The 21,142-nt window shown below is 32.7% G+C and overlaps 3 protein-coding genes and 1 pseudogene across 4 annotated transcripts; 1 reads left to right on the top strand and 3 right to left on the bottom strand.

The window, feature by feature from the left end:
* Positions 1 to 753: 753 nt before the first annotated feature.
* On the bottom strand, positions 754 to 1,743 carry LOC132945883 (ATP-dependent DNA helicase PIF2-like). The gene has a single exon (XM_061015686.1). It carries the CDS (start codon positions 1,741 to 1,743, stop codon positions 754 to 756), a length of 990 nt encoding a protein of 329 aa, XP_060871669.1.
* A 99-nt stretch (positions 1,744 to 1,842) lies between these two features.
* On the bottom strand, positions 1,843 to 3,907 carry LOC132945887 (uncharacterized). The gene is made up of 3 exons (XM_061015701.1): positions 3,556 to 3,907; positions 2,583 to 2,604; positions 1,843 to 2,362 (listed from the first exon to the last, which is right to left on the bottom strand). The coding sequence occupies exons 1-3, from the start codon at positions 3,905 to 3,907 to the stop codon at positions 1,843 to 1,845; spliced, it is 894 nt and encodes a 297-aa protein (XP_060871684.1).
* A 31-nt stretch (positions 3,908 to 3,938) lies between these two features.
* Positions 3,939 to 16,522, bottom strand: LOC132945894 (uncharacterized; annotated as a pseudogene).
* On the top strand, positions 8,836 to 11,448 carry LOC132935505 (uncharacterized). 2 transcript variants are annotated; one of them, XM_061002080.1, is made up of 3 exons: positions 8,836 to 8,888; positions 9,122 to 9,218; positions 9,321 to 11,448. In XM_061002080.1, exon 3 carries the CDS (start codon positions 10,124 to 10,126, stop codon positions 10,970 to 10,972), a length of 849 nt encoding a protein of 282 aa, XP_060858063.1. In that variant the 5' UTR covers positions 8,836 to 8,888; positions 9,122 to 9,218; positions 9,321 to 10,123; the 3' UTR covers positions 10,973 to 11,448. The 2 variants fall into 2 exon arrangements, with proteins under 2 accessions (XP_060858063.1, XP_060858064.1); XM_061002081.1 differs by having other exon boundaries at positions 8,837 to 8,888; positions 9,122 to 11,448.
* Positions 16,523 to 21,142: the final 4,620 nt, after the last annotated feature.

The raw sequence follows: 21,142 nt of genomic DNA on the forward strand, positions 1-21,142 counted from the left end.
ATAAATAAATATAATATGAATAATAATAAATAATAAATAAATATATAAATTACCAGGTATTTGTTATTTGATGCATATTTATATAACATTATTACAGATATACAAAATGTTACTTATTACAAATCCAATGTTAATTTTATGATATATGTATGTAACATTAGTCGGTAGTTAAATACAAACAACACATTACATGTATACATAGTGTATAATGTATAGAATAAAATAAATACAAACTGAATACAAATAAATATTACTTAGCATAGCATAGGATCTAAATTGTACAAAGATATAAATATTATTGATATATTAGTAGTATTACTATTTTATAACATGGTATATAACAATAACTGGTGGAATACAAACAACACTACATGTGTTGTATAGAATAATTCATACAAAAATCTAGGCCCTAAGTATCCTAGTTTTTTTATTTTATCAACATTTTAACCAAACGTTTGACATTAGTTACGAATACACTGTTGAGTGTAATCGCATCCAGAGAGACCACGTGGAGGTTGTCAAACTTTCTCTCCGCACAGAGTCACAAAGACCCCGGGGGGTCACAAAGACCCCGGAGGAGGTCACATAGACCCCTTGGGGATAACTTTTTCCCCTTGGTGAATATTGTATAATTACATTAATTATATAGCTACCTGTAATCGCATCAGAGAACTTCTGCATACACGATATTTTTGGTGACGAATCGACCATTTCCATCGCAGTACATGCTGACTTTAACTGATTGCGCGTCCCTCACTCTTGAAAACGCAACGTACAACTGTCCATGGCTGAAGGCGGGTGACGGCAGGAGCAAACCGACTCGGTTGAACCCTGAACGGTTTGACCCTGAGACTTGTTGATTGTCATGGCAAACGACAACCGTACCGGGAATTGAATCCGCTTCATTCGAAAAGGCAAATCGTCTTCCTCACCGGAAGTCATCGAAACAGCGGGTAAGATGATGTTCCGCATGTTCCGCGTCAGCCGAAACTGTTCAAACTCTCTCCACAATGAGTGGCGTTTGATAGATGACATGACGATGGAGCTCCTGTTCCCTCGGCGAACGACGGGCAATATCTGCCTGAAGTCGCCAGCTAACAGTATTGGTTTACCACCAAACGGTAGTGCCGATCCCATGATGTCCTTGAGCAAACGATCGACCACCGTGAATTGTAGGCCCGGGGACATGGGCGCTTCGTCCCAGACAATCAGCGAAGCTTCACGTATCCTCTGCGCCCGCAAAGACTGCATGGTGATGCTTGAAGTAGATTGTTCGGTCAGCGTTCCCAATGGCAATCCGAAAGTCGAGTGTACCGTCATGCCGCCCTCCATGAGGGATGCGGCGATCCCAGTGTATGCCACGCTCAACACCGTTTGTTGTCTATTACGAAGCGACGATATTAGGCATCCGTATAGAGTCGTTTTTCCCGTGCCTCCTGGCCCGTCGACGTAGAACATTTTCTGGACGTTGCGGTTGTCGTCAACGGCCGCCATCACTCGATCGTACACCGTTCGCTGTTCGTCGTTCAAGTCGCGCAATCGTTGTTGCCAAGCAACAACCGCGTCTATTGCACCGAACATTTGGTCGTCTTGATCCGGTTCCAGTAGATTGTCGTCTGGATTGGGTAGACCGTAGTCGTTGAGTGATTTTCCGCGTGCACGAAGTAGGTCTCCAATTGCTTTGAGACATGCCGCCCTCTCACGGCCGACGTTTTGGAAGCGCTGATTGAAGTCTTCCATCATGTTAACTTCAAACCGCCGGTACAGGTCCGCGGGATGGCAAAACAATAGTATCGTGACGTATAGATAACGCAGTTGAGTGGCTGTGTCCAACGACGATGATTATGTCAAGCACGCCCGCCACGCTTCGTCGTCTTCCAACAATCCCAACGCAACGGCTGCGGCCGCGTATGTGGCATGTACGACCCCGTTTACCGTCTTCAAGTCTTGGAAAGACCGCGGGCCTCTTCTGTTTAAGAGTAGCAGTCGTAGATGAAAACGGTCTCTATCTAGTGGGTTGACGACGTACATCCGAGCTAACGTCTCGCGAGGTGCCTGTCTACGCCGCAGTCTCCACTCTTTTGACGATGCTTGCCAAATGTAATGTATCGGTATCTCGTGGTACAGATACTGTCGGGCATCAACGTTTCTCTCGTTGAGCGCGAAGAACGCCGTGAGTTTTGTGTGAGGTAGGGCGTGGTTTTGTAACCCCTGTAGTTCTTGTCCACGCGCAAAGTACACGTTGTGGTAGTTTTCTAGGTGCACCGGAAGTCTAACTACCGTGTGACTGATGTCGTGTAGTTTATACGCAAACAACCTCCAGATGGCTTCTGGTGGGCTAACGTACCTCGAATTTATGAAACTGAAAACAACATTTATGTATGTATGTAAATATTTAGAACAGTTGTTAAAAAAAAAAATAAATAGTTATTTAAAATGTCATTATTATATATATGTATATAAAATATTGTCATGAGTAAAATGTTGTAATACTATTGTTTGTGATGTATGTATAATAAATGTAATTATGCCTGAGTATAGTGTAACACTATTGCAATTGCAATGCTAATAAAGAAGAATACCATAAATGTTGGTTTTGTTGATCTGGTTGAATATAACAATATATTAATATTTCTTCAATTTGAATTTAGAACATAAAAAAAAAGAAATTGAAATAAAAGGATTGTGGTTACACACCACCTATAGTTTAACACAAGTGTAGTTAAGGTTTACAAAAAGAGGTTATAGTTGTACATATTAAAATTTTTTTAAATATTTTTTTTTGCATTTTAATTATATTCTATGTACATAACTTAAGACATTAAGACTTAGTCTAATAAGTGTTAAATGGCTTTAAAAAATCTAATTTATTTCTTTAATTTATTACAAATGTTAATAATATGATGTAATTAATTTCTTAATAATATATTCTTAGTGTTAAGTTATTGTAGTGTGAACAGAGAAATGCTTGTCAAATGAAACAAATGAATAACATATATATGACATTTCTAATTTACAAAATACCGGTTTTAATAATTTATATTATGCTGAACGGCTTCCCTAAAATGTCTTTACTATTGAAATGAGATGGAGATGATTGAGTATTATATGTAGTTTAGCGCATTGAAATAATGAAAAATTATTTAAAATGAATACAGTTATTGATTGAGGAGTAAATATTATTATATGAATGATGATTGTGATATACAGTTGTCAACTGGCCATGCTGATACTACTGTAGTGACTATCAAATAATAGATATCATATAGTATCACTATGTGGGCAGTTGTTTTAAGCTGATACTCTAAACAATTTTTTTTAAACATAATATCAAGTTATATTCAACAACTCGAAATTAATGAACACCAGTAGTTTATACTCTCCTGTTCTATGCTGTGTTTGTGTACAATAATTGAAGTTTACATAAGTTGCAAGTACAATGTACGTTAGGTTAGGAAGTCACAGTGAGGCCAGGACACCAAAAAACTTTACAAATGCAATAGTTGAAAGAATAAAATGTGTTAACTTATAGAAAAATGAATTTTGATAACATACCTGTCTCTATTTCATTTCCGTTCCATACTTCCATGGTCGCAGCATCGTGCCCTTTATATACGTATTTATACAAATACTGAGCACTCTTCACAGTAGAGCATACCTCTACGTTAATGTGTGCATCATATTTTGCTAACAGGTACGGATTGTAAGGCACGACAAACTCGTTGCTGACCTCTTGATTTCTGACCCTGGCCACAGGTCCGTTGTTTGGCCGGCGGTACTTCGGGTAACCACCGTCAGAAATGTATACAGTCTCTTCGCTGAATTCTTTTGGAAACTTTTTCGAACAACTGTTGTCCACCATACATGGGCTGTTTGGGTTTAGCGTGCCACACGGCCCGTGGATCATGTGTCTCGTCACACAATCGAATAGACGCGGATCAATCACCGGGTCTGGTAAAAAGGCGCACACTACATTGTCAACATCGTCAGCGGTTAGCAACTTGCTACCCTCACTCAGAATGATCAGTATGTGGGCGTGCGGCAGTTCTCGTTTCTGAAACTCGACAGTATAAACATATGCATCGACATTACCAAATATATTGTTCACCGTTATGTCGCGCATCAGCTGCTTGAGTTTCGCGTTGAACACTCTGGACATCAGGTCCGATCTGTCGCTTGCCGTGGCCCATCTTGGTAGGTTCTGTGTGATCTCCGGCCAGGTAGGATTACAAGGAAACGTAATAAAAAGATTAGGCTTTCCACACTTACACACAATGCCCATCGCGTCATGATAACACTGTTTCATGAAACGGGGACCGCCTGTGAACGACGATGGCCAAATCATCCTACGACCGACACCCGCCATGGGTGCGTCGAGTTGGAGCTGTTGGTTGATGTGATCCACAAGTCCCTGATACGATTCGGCGAAAAGCTCAGCTTGATGCCATCTAATGTACTGTAAGTTGTTCGCTTCCATTCGAACGTAATGATCACCCACAAACTGTTGCGACAGAAATCGACCATTATGTAATAAACTCATAGTATCGTTGATTGTGTCATTGTTGCCATTATAACGAATAGCAAGACGATAGCAAGTATTCTCCCTGATACTGTTCCGATTGCGAACAGGGGTACGGCGAGGGCCCTCTTGTAGCAAGCGTTGATGCCAACCGAGCTCTCCTCGTGGAAAGAGTAGGGGATACAGCATTGGATCCGCGTTTGAAGAGCCGGCTGGTATGGTCTGTAGCCGACGATGTTGCGGGTCAATCGGATTCCGGTCGTGAATGACCAGATCGACGTTTGTTGGCGGTTGACCGTCATCACCGACAAACACTACTGCGACTTCGTTAACCGTTTCAGGCGGTGGGTTGTATCGTCTCCTGTCCACATTTCCGTCGTCGACAAAATGCATTCTCACTCTCCTTGGAAGCAACTGAGGATCTCTGCCGGGAGCGTTTTCTCCAGCCCACACTTCTCGCATTGTTCTGTAACAAAGTAACACGGTTTTATGATTTATTTTACAAAATTGAAATTGATTAATCCTTGTGTAGGTACATTAGGAGGGTGGTCCTTGATGTATAGGTGATGACATTTTTTTTTCACTTTTTGATCGGGCCACCTCTGGAATTTGTTCAAAACAACAAAATAATGAATTGTGTAAAGTTTCATAAAAATTGATGAACCCTAAGGCGTGCCTCAAGAGGGTTGAAGTTCAAAGAAGGGTGGCTTTTCGATTTTTGCAATTTTGGCTTAAAATATTCAAGATAGGTAAAAAAGTGTTTTAACATAATATTTTTTAAATTGAATATGCTATAAAAAATGTTACTTGTACTTTTTTTATTTAACCACTCATTACAATACAATATGAAAAAACTCGTATTTAGTATATTTTACATGGTTAGTTCATACATAAATTATTTTGTATTGATAAAATTAACCACATAACCATATAACAACTTTTCTAATAGCTTTTAAATTGGGCACTATTAACATGGTTAAATCGCACGCTAATCTGTGCAATATTAATTAATAATTATACCTACTTGTTAGAACCGGTCTATAACTTGCACAGACATTGTACATAATGGATTTAGGGTCAACTGATTCGGTTATTGCAGTTTGTTGTCACTATAAGCGTCTACAGATTATTTTTAAATAACGCGTTATAGCGATAAAGCTTGTTTATGCTTGTAAGTAGGTATTTAGTTGTTGGACAGTCGTCGATAACGTTAAGAATTACGATATCGTTCTTATAATATTTAGTTCATTTCTACGTTAGTTGAATGTTGATATTCATTTATATTATTTCCCGTTGTTCTTTTTAAAGTGTTCTAATAATATTAAAGTATTGTAATAATATGACTGACAAAATAAATTTGCGTGAAAAGATTTATTTAATTACACATACTACACATCAACTTTTTGGTTGTAAATTACCTTCAAATAAACAAGTTTTAAGGGTTTTATTTCATAATATGCGTGAAGTCAAATTGAGTCTACGAGATAGTGCTCGATTAGTCATAGAAGAGGTTATAATATTTTGGCAAAAATCTCGTATTCCGACCAGAGAAGTACGTCATTGTATACCCAAATTGGAAGTTATGTACAATGAATGGCGAAATTTGCAAAAAAATGCGTCTAGGCGAACTGATACGCAAATAAAAAAAGAAAATATCTTTATTGATAAGTTCGAGGATCTTTTTGACATAGCACATTGTGATGCTTTGAATATGATAACTAATGAAATAGATAAACAATTTTTAAATTGTCAACGGCAAAAAGGTCGTCCAGGATCATTGATTGGAATTGATCATCCTTCAAACAAAAGTGAACAAAAAAAGTATAAACGCCTTGAAGAAGCAGAAAAAAGAAAAAAACGTGCTCATGATGAACTAGAAGTATTGCGTAAGTAATAATTATTTAAATTATTTTATATTTCTTATTTAATTATACTAAATGTTTGCTTACAATAATTTCAGAAGAAACGGTCGAATTGATGTCGTCGACAGAAAGTGATACGGACGATGACAATTTTTTTTTCGAGGAAACATTATGTGAACCCGGCCCTTCTACTAGTAAACGAGCTTCAACACAGTTTCTCACTAAAAACTCGTAGCTGCATTGGATAGATGTAAGGTTAGTGATAGAGACGCAACTCATCTACTTATGGCAACAGCTGAAGCGTTAGGTCAAAATGTCGATAGTTTGATCATTAATCGCTCGTCAATACATAGAGAACGTTCAAAACTACGTAAAGAACAGGCTATAAATCTTCGTCAAGGGTTTCAAATTAATTTGTTTAACACTTCAGTCATACACTGGGACGGAAAATTACTTCCTTCGTTAACTTCAAAAAATCTTGTAGATCGATTACCAGTAATTATTTCAAGTGGAAAACACGAACAACTACTTGGTGTCCCCAAGTTGTTAGTAGGAACAGGAGAAGAACAGGCTACAAACGTGTATCAATTAATTGAAGAATGGGGTCTTAATAATTCAGTTATAGCTGTTTGTTGTGACACTACGGCCTCAAATACCGGTAGATTAAAAGGAGCTTGTGTATTATTAGAACAACGTCTAGAAAAAGATTTGTTGTATTTGCTTTGTCGACATCATATTTATGAACTAGTTTTAAGAAGTGTTTTTGAAGAGAAATTTGGTTCCACCTCTGGGCCCAACATACAACTTTTTAAAAAATTCCAAGACAACTGGAACAAAATAGATACTGTAAAATTTAATCCAGGAATAGAAAATGATTATGTTAGCCTAATATTATGCCACGATGTCCAACAACGTGTACTTGATTTCGCCTTAACTCATTCTAAAGAAAAACAGTTTAGAGAGGATTACAGAGAGCTGTTAGAATTGTCCATAATTTTTCTTGGGGGGATTCCACATCGCGGTATATCATTTCGAGTTCCTGGAGCATCTCATCACGCTCGATGGATGTCTAAAGCAATATATTGCTTGAAAATATATATTTTTAGAAAACAATTTTATATGACCAAAATACAAGAAAACGCATGTCGTGATAGTTGTATTTTTATTATATCCGTTTACATTGAAAAATGGTTTCGTTCACATGTTGCAATTGAAGCTCCATACCAAGATATTTTATTTATTCAGTGTCTGATTAAATATGAAAATATTGATAAAAAAATATCAAATATTGCATTGAAAAAATGTTGTGGTCATTTATGGTATCTAAATCCTGAAGCGGCAGCATTTTCATTTTTTGATTCAAATATTCCTTTGCCAATGAAAATAAAAATGGTAGATTCACTTAAAATTCAAGATGAAAATGAAAATATTGTTAAACGTTTTATTAATCCGATAAATAATTTAACATTGTTAAAAAGTTCACAAATTTCTGATTTCATCAACAGTTCATCGATGAAATTTTTTGAAAGGTTTAACATAGATACAGATTTTCTTAACCAAAATCCAGAAGAATGGTACAAAAATGTCAACTATCAAAAAGGAATATCTTTACTTAGTCAAGTTAAAGTTGTAAATGATGCAGCTGAGAGGGGAGTGAAATTAATAAGTGATTACAATGACAAAATTACTAAAGACGAGGAACAAAAACAATTTTTGATGCAGACAGTTAATGACTATCGGCGTAAGTATTCTGATGCGAAACGAAGTACACTTTCAAAAGAAATTTGATAATTGAATACAATTTAAAATTTTAGATTATAAGTTTTAATTTAAATAATATACCACTTAATTTATAAAACTGTTCTCCTATATATGTATTTTTAAAATAAATTCATTGCTTAAAAATAATGTAATGTACATTTTTTTTTATTAATTACAATAATTTTCGAGATATATGAAAAAAACGAAAATACGCCCTCTCAAATGAAATTTCAACCCTCTTGAGGCACGTCTTAGGGTTATACTATCGTTGCCAAATTACACAAATATTATTTTTTTATAGTTTAGTTTCAAATTTGATCATGGCGCAGTTAAAATTTTGATCTTTATTTTTAAGGACCACCCTAAAAGGTACATGTTTATAGCGCATATATTGGTGTATTGTTGATGTTCTCAGAAGTGTTAACAACAGAGTCCTATTTAATTGATGCTCACACATAATGTCAACAAAGAGTGATGTGGTGGTGTAAAAAAATGAAAAAGAGTAGCATAATGCAAAATGTATTAGGGGAAGTGCGGCGTTTGCCGCCCATCGGGTAATGCCGCCCACTATGATTACTCGTAATGAATAATTATTAAAGGTCTGTTGGCTACACTGTTGTATTTCAAATACGATATTTATGTTATCAAACAATCACCGAGTGATTATCACTTGTTTTTAATTATTTATTTACATTTTTTGGTTTATCACGTCGTCGATGTAATATTTGTATTTCACAGTTTAAGCTGTAAGTATTTTATTTCTTAATTAATATTTCCTCCGTTTACATAATTTTTTCGCAAATCTTATGTTCTTTATTTTAATACTTACCAAATCATTGATATCTTTGTCAAAATGTATTTAATATGTAATTAATAAGAAAAAATAACATCGGGTAATGCCGCCCATAGTGGGCGGCATTACCCTTCACATACTTATAAAAAATACTCATTCACCTACTTAAAAATTATTAATTTTAAGATGAACAAGAAGGCAACGTGGACTGAAAAAGATTTGAAAGCAGCAATGCTTGCTATTGCGAAGGGTAAATGGAAGCGTGAAAGTGCTAGGAATTTTGGTGAGTTAATTTTACTTACCTACATAGGCACATATCTGTATCTCTTTATTAGAAAATAAGGTTTAAGTGATAACCTATTTAATTTGTTGAACAATATTTTAGGCATTCCATATTCTACACTTAAAGATCGGCTAAAAACAAACAATACAACAAGTGCCAAGTATGGGCGTCTTGCCACTTTTACTGTTTCCCAAGAAAATGAGTTAGCCAATCACTGCATTTATCTTGCTAAGATGTTTTATGGTCTTTCACCTATAGATTTGCGTAAGGCTGCTTACGAGTTCACTGTAGGTAATAATATAAATCATAGATTTAACGAAGAAAAAAAAATGGCAGGAAAAGACTGGTTGCAAGCTTTTATCAAACGTCACCCAAAACTTAGTATTAGAAAACCAGAAGCTACTAGTATAGCAAGAATCTCTGGATTTAATAAAGATGCTGTGCAATTATTTTTTTCAAATTTGAATGAGGTATATCAAAAGTATAGTTTTCAACCTGACCGTATATATAATTTTGATGAAACAGGTATTTCCACAGTTCCTCAAGTGACAAAAATATTAGGACCAAAAGGTATAAAACAGTTGGGAAAAGTAGTTAGTTGGGAAAGGGGCCGTAATATTACTGTTGTCTGTGCTATAAGTGCATCAGGTAACTATGTTCCTCCCATGTTTATATATCCTAGAGAAAGAATGTCAGATTTGCTTAAAAAAGATGGTCCTATTGGTGCAGTGTATGAATGCTCTAAGTAAGGATGGATCAATGAAGAACTTTTCATAGTTTGGCTAAAACATTTTGTTAAAATTACATGTGCTACTCCTGATAACCCCATATTGTTATTGTTAGATAACCATAGTAGTCATTGCACATTAGCAAGTTTTGAATATTGTCGGAAAAATGGAATTGTCATGTTATCATTTCCCCCTCATACATCTCACAAGTTACAACCACTTGATTTAACTGTGTTCGGATCATTAAAAAAATCTTATTCTAATCAGTGTGATTTATTTTTAAGAAACAATAACCATGAGAAAATAACACCTTATGATGTTGCTGGATTATTCAAGTTGGCCTTTGTGCGCATAGCTACTGTAGAAAAAGCTCAAAATGGTTTTAAGGTGAGTGGAGTGGTCCCTTTTAACCCGCTTATATTTACGGATGAAGACTTTCTACCTGCATCAATTATTGCACCAGATGTTGAGATGACACAAGTTGAAGCTCAACCAGACTCTCATACTCCAACTATATTAGATTTTGTAACCAATACCAGTGATCAACCAGAAAATGTAAATGAACAAGCAGTTTCAACCACTAAAGTTACAATACAACAAATTTCACCTTTACATATAAAACAAAATAAAACACCAAAACGGGCTGGAAAAAAAGGAACATCAACAATTCTTACTGGAACCCCTGAAAAATCTGAACTGCAACGGAAAGAAAATAATAAATTAAAAAAATTAATAAAGGCCAATACAAAAATCATCGAAAAAGAGAAGAGTGCCAAAAAATCTGTGGTAAAGAAAAAACTGTATTCAAAAGATTCATCAACTAGTAGCGATGAAGCGATCAAAGATCTTTGTGATGATACCTCAGAAGGAGAATTTGATGAATTTGAAAACGAATTGTGTATCTTGTGCAACGAGTTTGGTAAAACCGAAATGTGGTTTAGGTGTGGTGTGTGCAAAAAGTGGGCTCATAAAGAGTGCACAGGTCATGATGATTATAAAACATACATTTGTGATTTCTGTAAATAAAATGTTTTATTTAAATTTAAATTCATTGTACCTAAAGTAGGAACAAATGTTTTCAATTTGCTTGTTTTTATTAAAATAACTTAAAGACTGACAGTTATGTTATAGTCTTTATAATCCTAAATATTTAAATACTGTTATTAAAATAACTTAAAGACTGACAGTTATTTTATAGTCTTTACTCCTAACCTTGTTTTTGATTATTATAATTTATATTACATTGTTATATAAATATTACCTATATTTTGAATATTGTTTAAAAAAGTTTTATTAAATGTATAATTTGTCTTCTCTCATTTTAATTATAAGTGTAAAGTGTCATTGTTATCTAGATTACCTACTTCAAATGCTCTCAATTTGTTTTATTTTTTATTGCAATAATTAAAATACTTAAAGGTTGAATTGTAATTTATAGTCCTGGTTATCTTATATTCATTATTCCTAAATATTTACATATGGGACCTCCATATTAATAGATTGCCAAAGTTAGGTAAAAATATGTTTTATTTTATGAATAACATTGCTCTTGTTTATGTACAACAGTTTGAATAAATGTTTTACTTAGTTGATATATATATATATTTTTTTATTTTATTTTACCTGAGACCAATTCAAATATTATTTGATGGTTTTTTCTAATTTCATTTATCGGTGTTGAATAAATTTGTTATTAGTTATTTCATTAGTTCATTATCAGCACAATTTTCATTGGTACAATAAAGTAATTTGGGCATTTAGTAAGTTTTTAATTACAAAATAAATAACTTAAATCCTCCCAAAAAAAATATTTTCTAAGGAGGATCTAAAAATTATATTGACTTATGCCTTATGCTTTGAAAATGTTTGGTGTTTCATCGACTTTTTTAGAAATTAGCACATAACTACGACTATGTTTAGAAGATAAAAAATATATTTTGTGTATTTATAATCGGTGGGAGGCAAAACCCGATTACTGGGCGGCAAAACCCGACATGGAGGGTATTTCCGCCCAAATACTTTTTTTTCTAAATTTAGAATACATCACTAGCGAATTACTTAAAATACATTCAATCTAAACGAAAAGAAGAATAACACGTTTATCTATCTAATAAGCTATAAACCGAGGTTCTGGGACCATTTTTATGATTTTTATAAGAGTTTCTGCTTAGGTGGGCGGCAAACGCCGCACTTCCCCTACAATGTAGAATACAAAGTGTTTTGTTTAAATACATTGAGTTGAAGTGTATTTAAGTACATAAGAAACACAAACAAAAGTAATCCGTAGAATTCATTAACTCTAACTCTAGGCACGTGTGTTTGTGTTCAATTGAAATGAAATGAGAAATATTCAAGTAGAAGTTGAGTTTTGTACATAGGAGTAGTGTACGCACATAATGCACAAAAAAAAAAAATAAAAATAATGTATAGACATTATTAGCTGTAAGCATAGGTATTATAAATGAAATAGAAAAAAACCAATATCTAATCAGAGACAGCAGTAACGCAATTGAAATAAGTTATACATTATGTAAAGTGTAGTGTCTATGGTAAGTATGTAGTATAAAGTAAGTGTGGCATGAGCGAGTAAGTTAATTGTAAGTTAGTGATTAGTTAAAAATGAGTTGTGACAATGCAAATAGTGTAGTGTATAACACCAACGTTTTGTCATACATTGAAGCGTAATGACGCTAGTATATGTAATTGCTGACCAACAATTATTGGGATAGAGAACCAGCACTTGACATCAATCAGAAACTTATGTAGCATAGTATATATTAAAAAGCAGTGTATGTAAAGAATTTTCCGTGTACCTGCCAAGTATATCAATACTTTTAAGAGAAATAAATCTGTATCCGTAACTGAATATGGACAAAATAAAATTAACTTTTAATTTGTGACTGAACATTGTTAATATATTTAGGAAATAATGTGTTGTGATTGCGAATAAGAATTTATCTTTTTCTAGTTACTTATTAAAGTAAGTAATTGTAACTAATTGGAAATGTATGAATGCAAACAAAGTAAAAAATGTATAAATTAATAGTTTAAGTAGGCAGGTAAATCTACACTGTCATAAGGTTAATCAAATAGTGTAATTAATTATAACAATTGGTAATTGGAATAATGACATGCGTACTTGCTAGCCGATTTTGAGAAACTAAATGTCAATGTGAACATGATTTGTCTATAGTGTAATGTAATGCAAATGTGAATTGTTCAGTAAAATTAATTAAATATATTACTCAAAAGCCTGTGCGAATGGATTGATGTCCCGTAACAGCCCGTCTAAGTCTTCGAGTACACTTGGCAATAGACGGTGTGCGGCAGGCAGTAATTGCTGCTAGTCCCTACGAATCCGGTTTGCCTCGCCGGATTTGACGAAATACAGCTGGCAGAATCTGCGTAGGATAGGATCGTTCCCGATCTAGTCATTACTTATTGTCCAATATCCCTGTCCATGAACAGTGAACACAATCGGTCCCCGACCTGGCAAGCGCCGTGTGTTGAGGTCGATGGAGAAAGCAGCAAATGCCAAAGTGTTGTTATACCGGCGGATGTTATTTCGGTAGTGTCTACCTTCTACCGAATCTTCAACCAACAACCTCTGTAGTAAATGCGGTGCAGGTGTCAACACACGCGGTCCTGAAACGGCCATCAGACCGTTATTGCAGCATGTAGAAAAATGATTCGGGCTTGTTTCCTCGCACTTAAAGTGGCGGGCCCTACAATACTGGCATACGTACTTCAACGTGCCTATGTTGTGTGGTTACGGTAGTGGGTGCTGAACGCCAGCCGGACGGTCTAGCAACAGTCTAGCGACAACTGGGGCGATTTGTTCAATCTGAAATTTAAGAGACATAGTTGTATTTAGTTTTTTCCTTAATGAACATTAAATTAATAATTTAATAATATTATACAAAATATTTACTGACCTCTTCAATGTCGTATAGTGGTGAAAGGTCGAAAACACCAACAAAGTTATCATCATCTGATACCACTTTGACTTGAGCTGGTACTTGTTCGTCTCCGTTAATGAGAACTTCAACGATTTCAACGTTGTTGTCGTCCATCGCGACTTCCACTACCTCAATGTTGTCATTGACCATCATGACTTCAACTACCTCAATGTTCTCTTCCAACAAAACTTCATCCATCTGAACTTGTATACCGGCATCGACGTTTTCCACATGATCTTCTCGTTCACTGTATGGTCCGATTACCTATAGAACCATAAGCGGTCAATTTAAATGTTTTTAAAAACAAAATAAAATCATAATAATGGTTTATTCTAGAGTAAACCAAATATACAATACTGTGTTTATTGTGAAACAATAACATGGCAACAATATTTTATATTACATATTTGTTTCCAATGTACAATATAATAATAGTTATTAATTTTGTAGTCTGTAGAATGTACCAAACCATAAATAATACTAAGCATTAGGCGTAACAACAACAAAAAGAGAATTGTTGAATAACATAAGGTTTATGGTGACAAATAATTGTTGTTGTGTCATATAAAACTGTGTTATAAGTATATTGTTTAATATGTTTAATATGTTTTAATATAATAACTGTTGAGTTTAGTTTTATGTAATATATTTAAAATGATGTGTAAGTTAAGTCAACTAAGTAAACAAATTATATTAAATTATGAGCACAGTGGATTGACTATTGTAGTAGTTAAGTATGGTTATAGTAATTACAATATATGACGTCACATGGTATTTTTAAGTGAAAAAAGTCATCTGAATAACATTAATACAATATTCAGAAAGTGAAATTTATAATAATGTAATGTATTTTGTTATATTGTTATGTAGGTATACTCTTTTAATCAAAAAATTACATATTTTGGTAATAAGTATATAGGCGTACATTTTATTTATAAATGAGTTACATAAGTTACATCAGAAACATGTGGGTAAAAAACAATATAGTAGGATGAAATAAAATATTGTAGAGGTCAATAGATCATCCTGCTGTAGTGTAAGCCTATTTTTTATTGTTTATCCATCACAAAATTTATTTATTGCTGTACAGCCAGGTGGATAGGTATGTCACATTTGTTGTAATGCAGTGTTAATATTATGTTGGGTTTGAAATGAATGAGTTGTGATACTTGGAGATTTATGTATGATATATGATATGCACTCACCAAAGATGGGATTGATGTGTGCCTCGGACGGCGGCGTTGTGCCTCTCCTTCTATATGTAGTCATGACCAGGGATAAAATGCCTCGAACACAACTTTGAGCTTAGGTTTACAGGAAAACCTTGGTTCACCATGAATTCCACCCACTGAAGACGACGCACATCACTTGGAATTCTAAGGATGAATGTGATGTATAACATGTTATGTTATATTATTGTTATATGTTGGTTGACATTGTAAATACCTGTGCATTGAAACGTCGTTTCCACATATGACACATAGTTTCACCATCGTGAATAGCCTGGATAATATGGAATAATATAATAAAAACATTGTTATAGAAAAATATAATAATATTACTAATGAAATACTTGAATACTAAATCACAAATACGAAAAACAAATCATCTCGGTCGTTGTAATCGAATACTCGAATATTATTATGATGATATCAGTATGTTATCAGTGGTGATATATGCATCTTGGGTAGTTTAGTGTTATTTTTAGAATACTATAAAATGAATATTGTTAATAGTATTAAAAAAATGAAAAAACGATATACCGAGCTCGTATAATGTTAAAGCCACGAAACAATGTAGAATGAATGGGTGGGTACGCAATGTTAATTTGCGTTTACCTAAGACACAAACGGCTTCATCGGAACGGCTAACGGGTCAACGTGGACCACAGTGTCAGTCACCAGTGAGTCCCAGTACGAATGTGGATATAAAAAACTTTAAAAACGAAACGCGCCATGGTAAAAATTGTATGTACAATGTTTGCAGTGTGTACAGAAGCAGCCATTAACGACACGCGCTGCCAAACGCGCGGATAGGTAATAATGCTAATATTATTATGTTCAAAATGTACTTACCGGTATCAAAAATCGCCCGATCCAAAAACAAAAACCCGGAATAAGGAAAGCACTTGTTAGGAGTCTAGAAATATTAAAATGTGCAAAAGAATCACCAAGCTTTCTGTGCATATACAATCTTCTCGTTCAAACGTTGGCCGTAGCCTGATGTTGGATAACACGGTACGGTTCCGCAAAGCTTAGTTATCCTCTCCATTCCACTGCCGAGCGATAAGTTTTAACTAATTAAGGTCCAAAGGGCATTTAATGTTACGGACAGACGGTAATAAAAGATACAAACTATTTTTATATGGAAATTTTGAAAAATGTGCAATTATACTTCCTAATAAAATAAATAACATATAGATACGTAATATTATATTAATCAATACATACATACATACATATAAACATGTCCTGTAGTGTATATATAATAATTATTTGTTATAAGAAAAAAAACGTGAAAAAAAATGCAAAAGAAAACATACATTTTGTATATCTATACGCTCCCAACGAAGAGTGTCGTAACTCACTTTTTTTCGTTTTTGAGTTAGCAACGCCATCTGTTAGCGCAATTTTTTCTCTTAAAACCACGAAAACAACAGTATCTCAACTATAGCCAAAGACCTTGTAAAATATTATTATGTCTAAATATTAAAATGATGATTTCCCGCGAAAATAGTCTTATCATGAGTTACTATTAAGCTTAAACAAGATTACCAACGAAAACTATGGTAACTCGAATATTATAATTTTATTAATTATAATATTCTATTTTTGGATTTCTGCTTGCTTACCTTTGTGGGTTTTAGCTTTTAGCATAATCAATCACAATAATTATTGATAACAAGTTATAAAAGTTTCATAATTTAACATTATTTAATTAAATATTGAGATATTATGTTATTAATTGTTAGAATATAATTATAATTATTAACAATATTTTGTTTGTTTTACATTTGCGATGGAATACACAATGAATAATATTATAATAAATACATGCGAACAAAACGTAAGTAGTATTAAAATTTCTCAGCTCATTAAAAGTATAATTAATTAGGTGATATTGTGTATCATTATTTAATTATCAATATAAATTTTTCAGGATTTAAGTAGTGACTCGGAGAGCATTTTAAATTGCTATTCGTATGGCATGATAAGCAGTGATGAAGAGTACCATAATGCTGTTGATGCTCATATTAAAAATTGTACAGTCATCGAAGACAAGGTAAAAATGCAATAAATAAAAGTACAGATTTTAATATTTTTAGTTTTTAAATTTCCATAATATTTGATTATGCTCAAGTACCTATACAAAATGTGTTGTTTGGTGTCAACATAGTACATTGTAAATACCCAATATAAAACATAATATTGTTTTAATAAAAATGTATATATTGTATTTATTAAATGTGTATTATACCTACTAAGAGTAATATTTTTTATTAAAACAATAATTATTCAATAGTTTTATCTAAATTACTAAAATCATATTATTGTATATGCCATATTCCAAACCTGCCTACTTTCTTTATTTTAAATTATATACTATTATAATATTATAGGTATTGTGTTATGACTTATGAATATTATAATTATTTTACATTGTTAATTAATAATTTGTATAGGACAAAGATGTTCCAAGAGATATTGATATTATTTCTTGTAGTGAAGATGATACAAATATAAATTATGATAGTGACAAAGATCCTGAATATGTACCTGATAATAATGCAAGCGTTTTGACTGATGTTGAAAATGTATCACTTGTATCAGACATTGTAAGTAATTGTCAAAATTGTAAAAATAAATTAAATTATAACTTAATATTATAAAAAAATAATTAAGTTGCGTTATAATTATTATGAATATTGTCATGATTTTAAGCTTGACGTGCTATTTATTTAAATTTGTATTAATTTATCATAAATCATATTATTAATTGTAATAATATTACAGATTATTACATATTATGTATCACATTTTAAATATAATTCCTACAGTTTTATTTAAACTAATTTATTTTCATTTTATTTAGGAAAATACTACACCTATAGTTAAACGCAAAAGAAAAGTGCCGTCATCAGAAAAAGTATTAAAAAGAAAACGCTCCAAAAACAATGGTGAATGGATAGATGTCAAGTCAAAAGTTCTCCTAAACAAGGGAAAAGAGCATGTGAACCGAAAAAACATACTAATAAAGGAAAAGAAAATGGGATCACCGTGCATACTAAAGTGTCGTAGTAAATGTTATGAAAAACTAAACTATATTGATCGTAAATCAATATTTGATGCATATTGGGAATTAGGTGACCATACTAGGCAATGGGATTTCATTGCCCAAAATGTTAAAGTAATAAACAAAAAACAACAAATAGCTAATTCTTCTGCAACACGCAGGAACTTTTCTAGACAGTATACGTTGACTATTAACCATAATGAATTTCAAGTCTGCAAAAAGATGTTTCTACAGACTTCAGGAATTTCTGAAACAATAGTCACTACCGCTCTTTCTAAACTCAAAACTTCACCAACTATAGAAAGAGATATGAGAGGCAAACATCTCTCTCGTCCTCATACTATACAGGATTATATCAAAAATGATATCAAAGAGCACATTTCATGCTTCCCAGTTGTTGAGTCTCATTACATAAGACAAGATTCAAAAAGGGAATATCTTGAAGCTGGTCTATCTGTTTCAAAAATGTATAGATTATACACAGAATGGATGAAAGAAAAACCTACTAATTCTACTGCAATAAAATATGCCACTTTTAGGCAGTATAATGATGTTTTTAATAATGATTTTAATCTGTCTTTTTTAAGCCGAAGAAAGATCTTTGTGATGTGTGCGAACAGTACAAACTTGCCAGTGATGAAGAAAAAATTAATCTACAAATTTCTTATGAAGACCATATTTTAAACAAGACATTAGCAAGAAACATAAAAAAAGCAGATAAAGAAAGAGCTGAAATTGATCCCAAATTTTGTGTAGCTGTATTTGATTTACAAAAAGTGTTAACTTCACCTCAAAGTGAAGTTAGTAGCTTTTATTACAAGAGAAAGTTTGCCAGCTATAATTTTACAATTTATGACATTGGGCAAAAACAAGGGTATTGTCTTATGTGGACTGAAACAGATGCTAATAGAGGTTCAAACGAAATATCAACATGCTTATTAAGTTTATTAAAATTATGAAGGAAAGTGGTAGTGAAGAGTTCAGTTTTTTTTCGGACAACTGTGCAGGGCAAAATCGAAACAGGTATATTTATGCTATGTGGGAGTATGCTGCTTTTACTCTTAAAGTCGATATTAAACATACATTTTTAGAGAAAGGACACACGCAAAACGAAGGCGATAGCATGCATGCAACCATTGAATGCTCTAAAAAACATAAAACCATATACATTCCAGCCCAATGGTTTACGTTAGTAAGATGTAGCAAAAATACATGGAAAACCGTATGTAGTGTTTGAATTATCACATGAGGACTTTTTAGATTTTAAGCCCCTGGTAGAAAATTCACAATCAAATTGGAAAACATCAACTGATAGTAATGTAATAAAATGGAATAGTGTGAAAGAAATAACTACATCATATAAAACACCAAATATTATTAACATTAAGTACAATTTAAATAGTACAACAAGTACTATTACCATGAACATGTTGGCTAAGAAAAAAAAAGGAAGGTTTCAAGAGCGTTTTGTACCGTTAAGAGCCTATAATGAAAAATTACCTGTGGATAAAATGAAAATTAATGATTTATTATCATTATGTAACAAAGGCCTCATACCATCTTGCTATCATGATTTTTATAAATCCTTAACTCCCAAATAATTTGTATCATAAAGTAATATTCAAATATTATTTTACTGTTTAATAATAATATTAGTATTAAAATATTATTACCTATATTATTAGTTTATTTCTAATATTGTTTTTCTATTAATAATTATAAAGTGTTGCTTCTTTTTTTTAAATATTAATTTTAGAAGTTGTTTTACTTTTATAAAAGTTTGTTTATTGTTATAATTATATTGAATTTTCATAATATTTTGATTTTTGATTAACAAGCCGTTACATGGGTTATTACTTGACTTATTTTTTTATTTTTTTTCTATCAAAAATAGATGTAACTTGACTTACGTTTTTATTTTTATTTTATTTTTCAACGAAAACAGTTGTAACTTGACTTACGTTTTTCTTTTTCTTTTTTGTTTCCTGCGAAAATAGTAGTAACTTGACTTACGTTTTTCTTTTTCTTTTTTTTTCCTGCGAAAATAGTAGTAACTTGACTTACGTTTTTTTTTTCCAACAAAAATAGTAGTAACTTGACTTACGTTTTTATTTTCATTTATTTTCCATCGAAAATAGTTGTAACTCATATTTTTTTTTTTTTACCTATTTTTTATGGTAAAAAAAAAGAGTTAGCTGAAAATAGAATAAGTGAATTTTATGGATGAACCTGAACGATTACAAAAATAATTCTTAAATTTACAATTTTTGAAAACCAGAATAAGAATTTATTTTTGAATGTTTATATTGTATTTCCTGAACATTTTGTAAAAGTGAGTTACGACACTCTTCGTTGGGGGCGTCGAGATAGTCGCCGCCCAAAGTTCGTATGACGGATTCGAACTCGGACCTACCTAATCACCTACGTTTGGGGAACCTACGCCTAACCTATCGAGCCACAGTTTGAGTTGAAAATTACTGTAAAAACTTCAACAATTAAGCTGTGTGTCTATTATGTTTGAATAATAAATTTATACATTATATACCTACGTAAATTATGTCTACAATGTTTGTTTAATCAAAAGCATTTATATATCCCATACTATAAAATGATGACCTTAGTTAGAACTTAACGTTAAGCAATATAATGCGTTATAACAATATCAAGCGGGATATGTCGATATTCAATATTCGTACAAGCCCCCATTACAAAAAAGCAACGGACTACGAACGCTATAAAAATTCTGCCAATTACGCTACGAACTACGGATGAGAAAAGATGAGAAAAGGCGAAAAACAGCGTAAATTTTCAATCCTTAGCTATAATAATTGAACATTTTATAATTCTTAACTACGTTTTGAAAAATTGTCAATACAAATATAAATTACTACAGTCTACAGTAATAATAATAATAATTTATATATATATATATTGTATACAGTGT

Source organism: Metopolophium dirhodum, chromosome 1 (assembly GCF_019925205.1).
Source record: "Metopolophium dirhodum isolate CAU chromosome 1, ASM1992520v1, whole genome shotgun sequence".
In the NCBI taxonomy this organism is placed as follows: domain Eukaryota; kingdom Metazoa; phylum Arthropoda; class Insecta; order Hemiptera; family Aphididae; genus Metopolophium; species Metopolophium dirhodum.

Bases quoted from the DNA above. Each gene is read 5' to 3' on its own strand.
- LOC132945887 (XM_061015701.1), bottom strand. From the start codon at position 3,907: ATGATCCACGGGCCGTGTGGCACGCTAAACCCAAACAGCCCATGTATG. The intron at 2,605-3,555 runs GTATGTTATCAA...ATATTCAACCAG, and splicing joins CGGAAATGAAATAGAGACAG to ATCAACAAAACCAACATTTA. The intron at 2,363-2,582 runs GTATTCTTCTTT...TGTTGTTTTCAG, and splicing joins CAACAAAACCAACATTTATG to TTTCATAAATTCGAGGTACG.
- LOC132935505 (XM_061002080.1), top strand. From the start codon at position 10,124: ATGTTATCATTTCCCCCTCATACATCTCACAAGTTACAACCACTTGAT.
- LOC132945883 (XM_061015686.1), bottom strand. From the start codon at position 1,743: ATGATGGAAGACTTCAATCAGCGCTTCCAAAACGTCGGCCGTGAGAGG.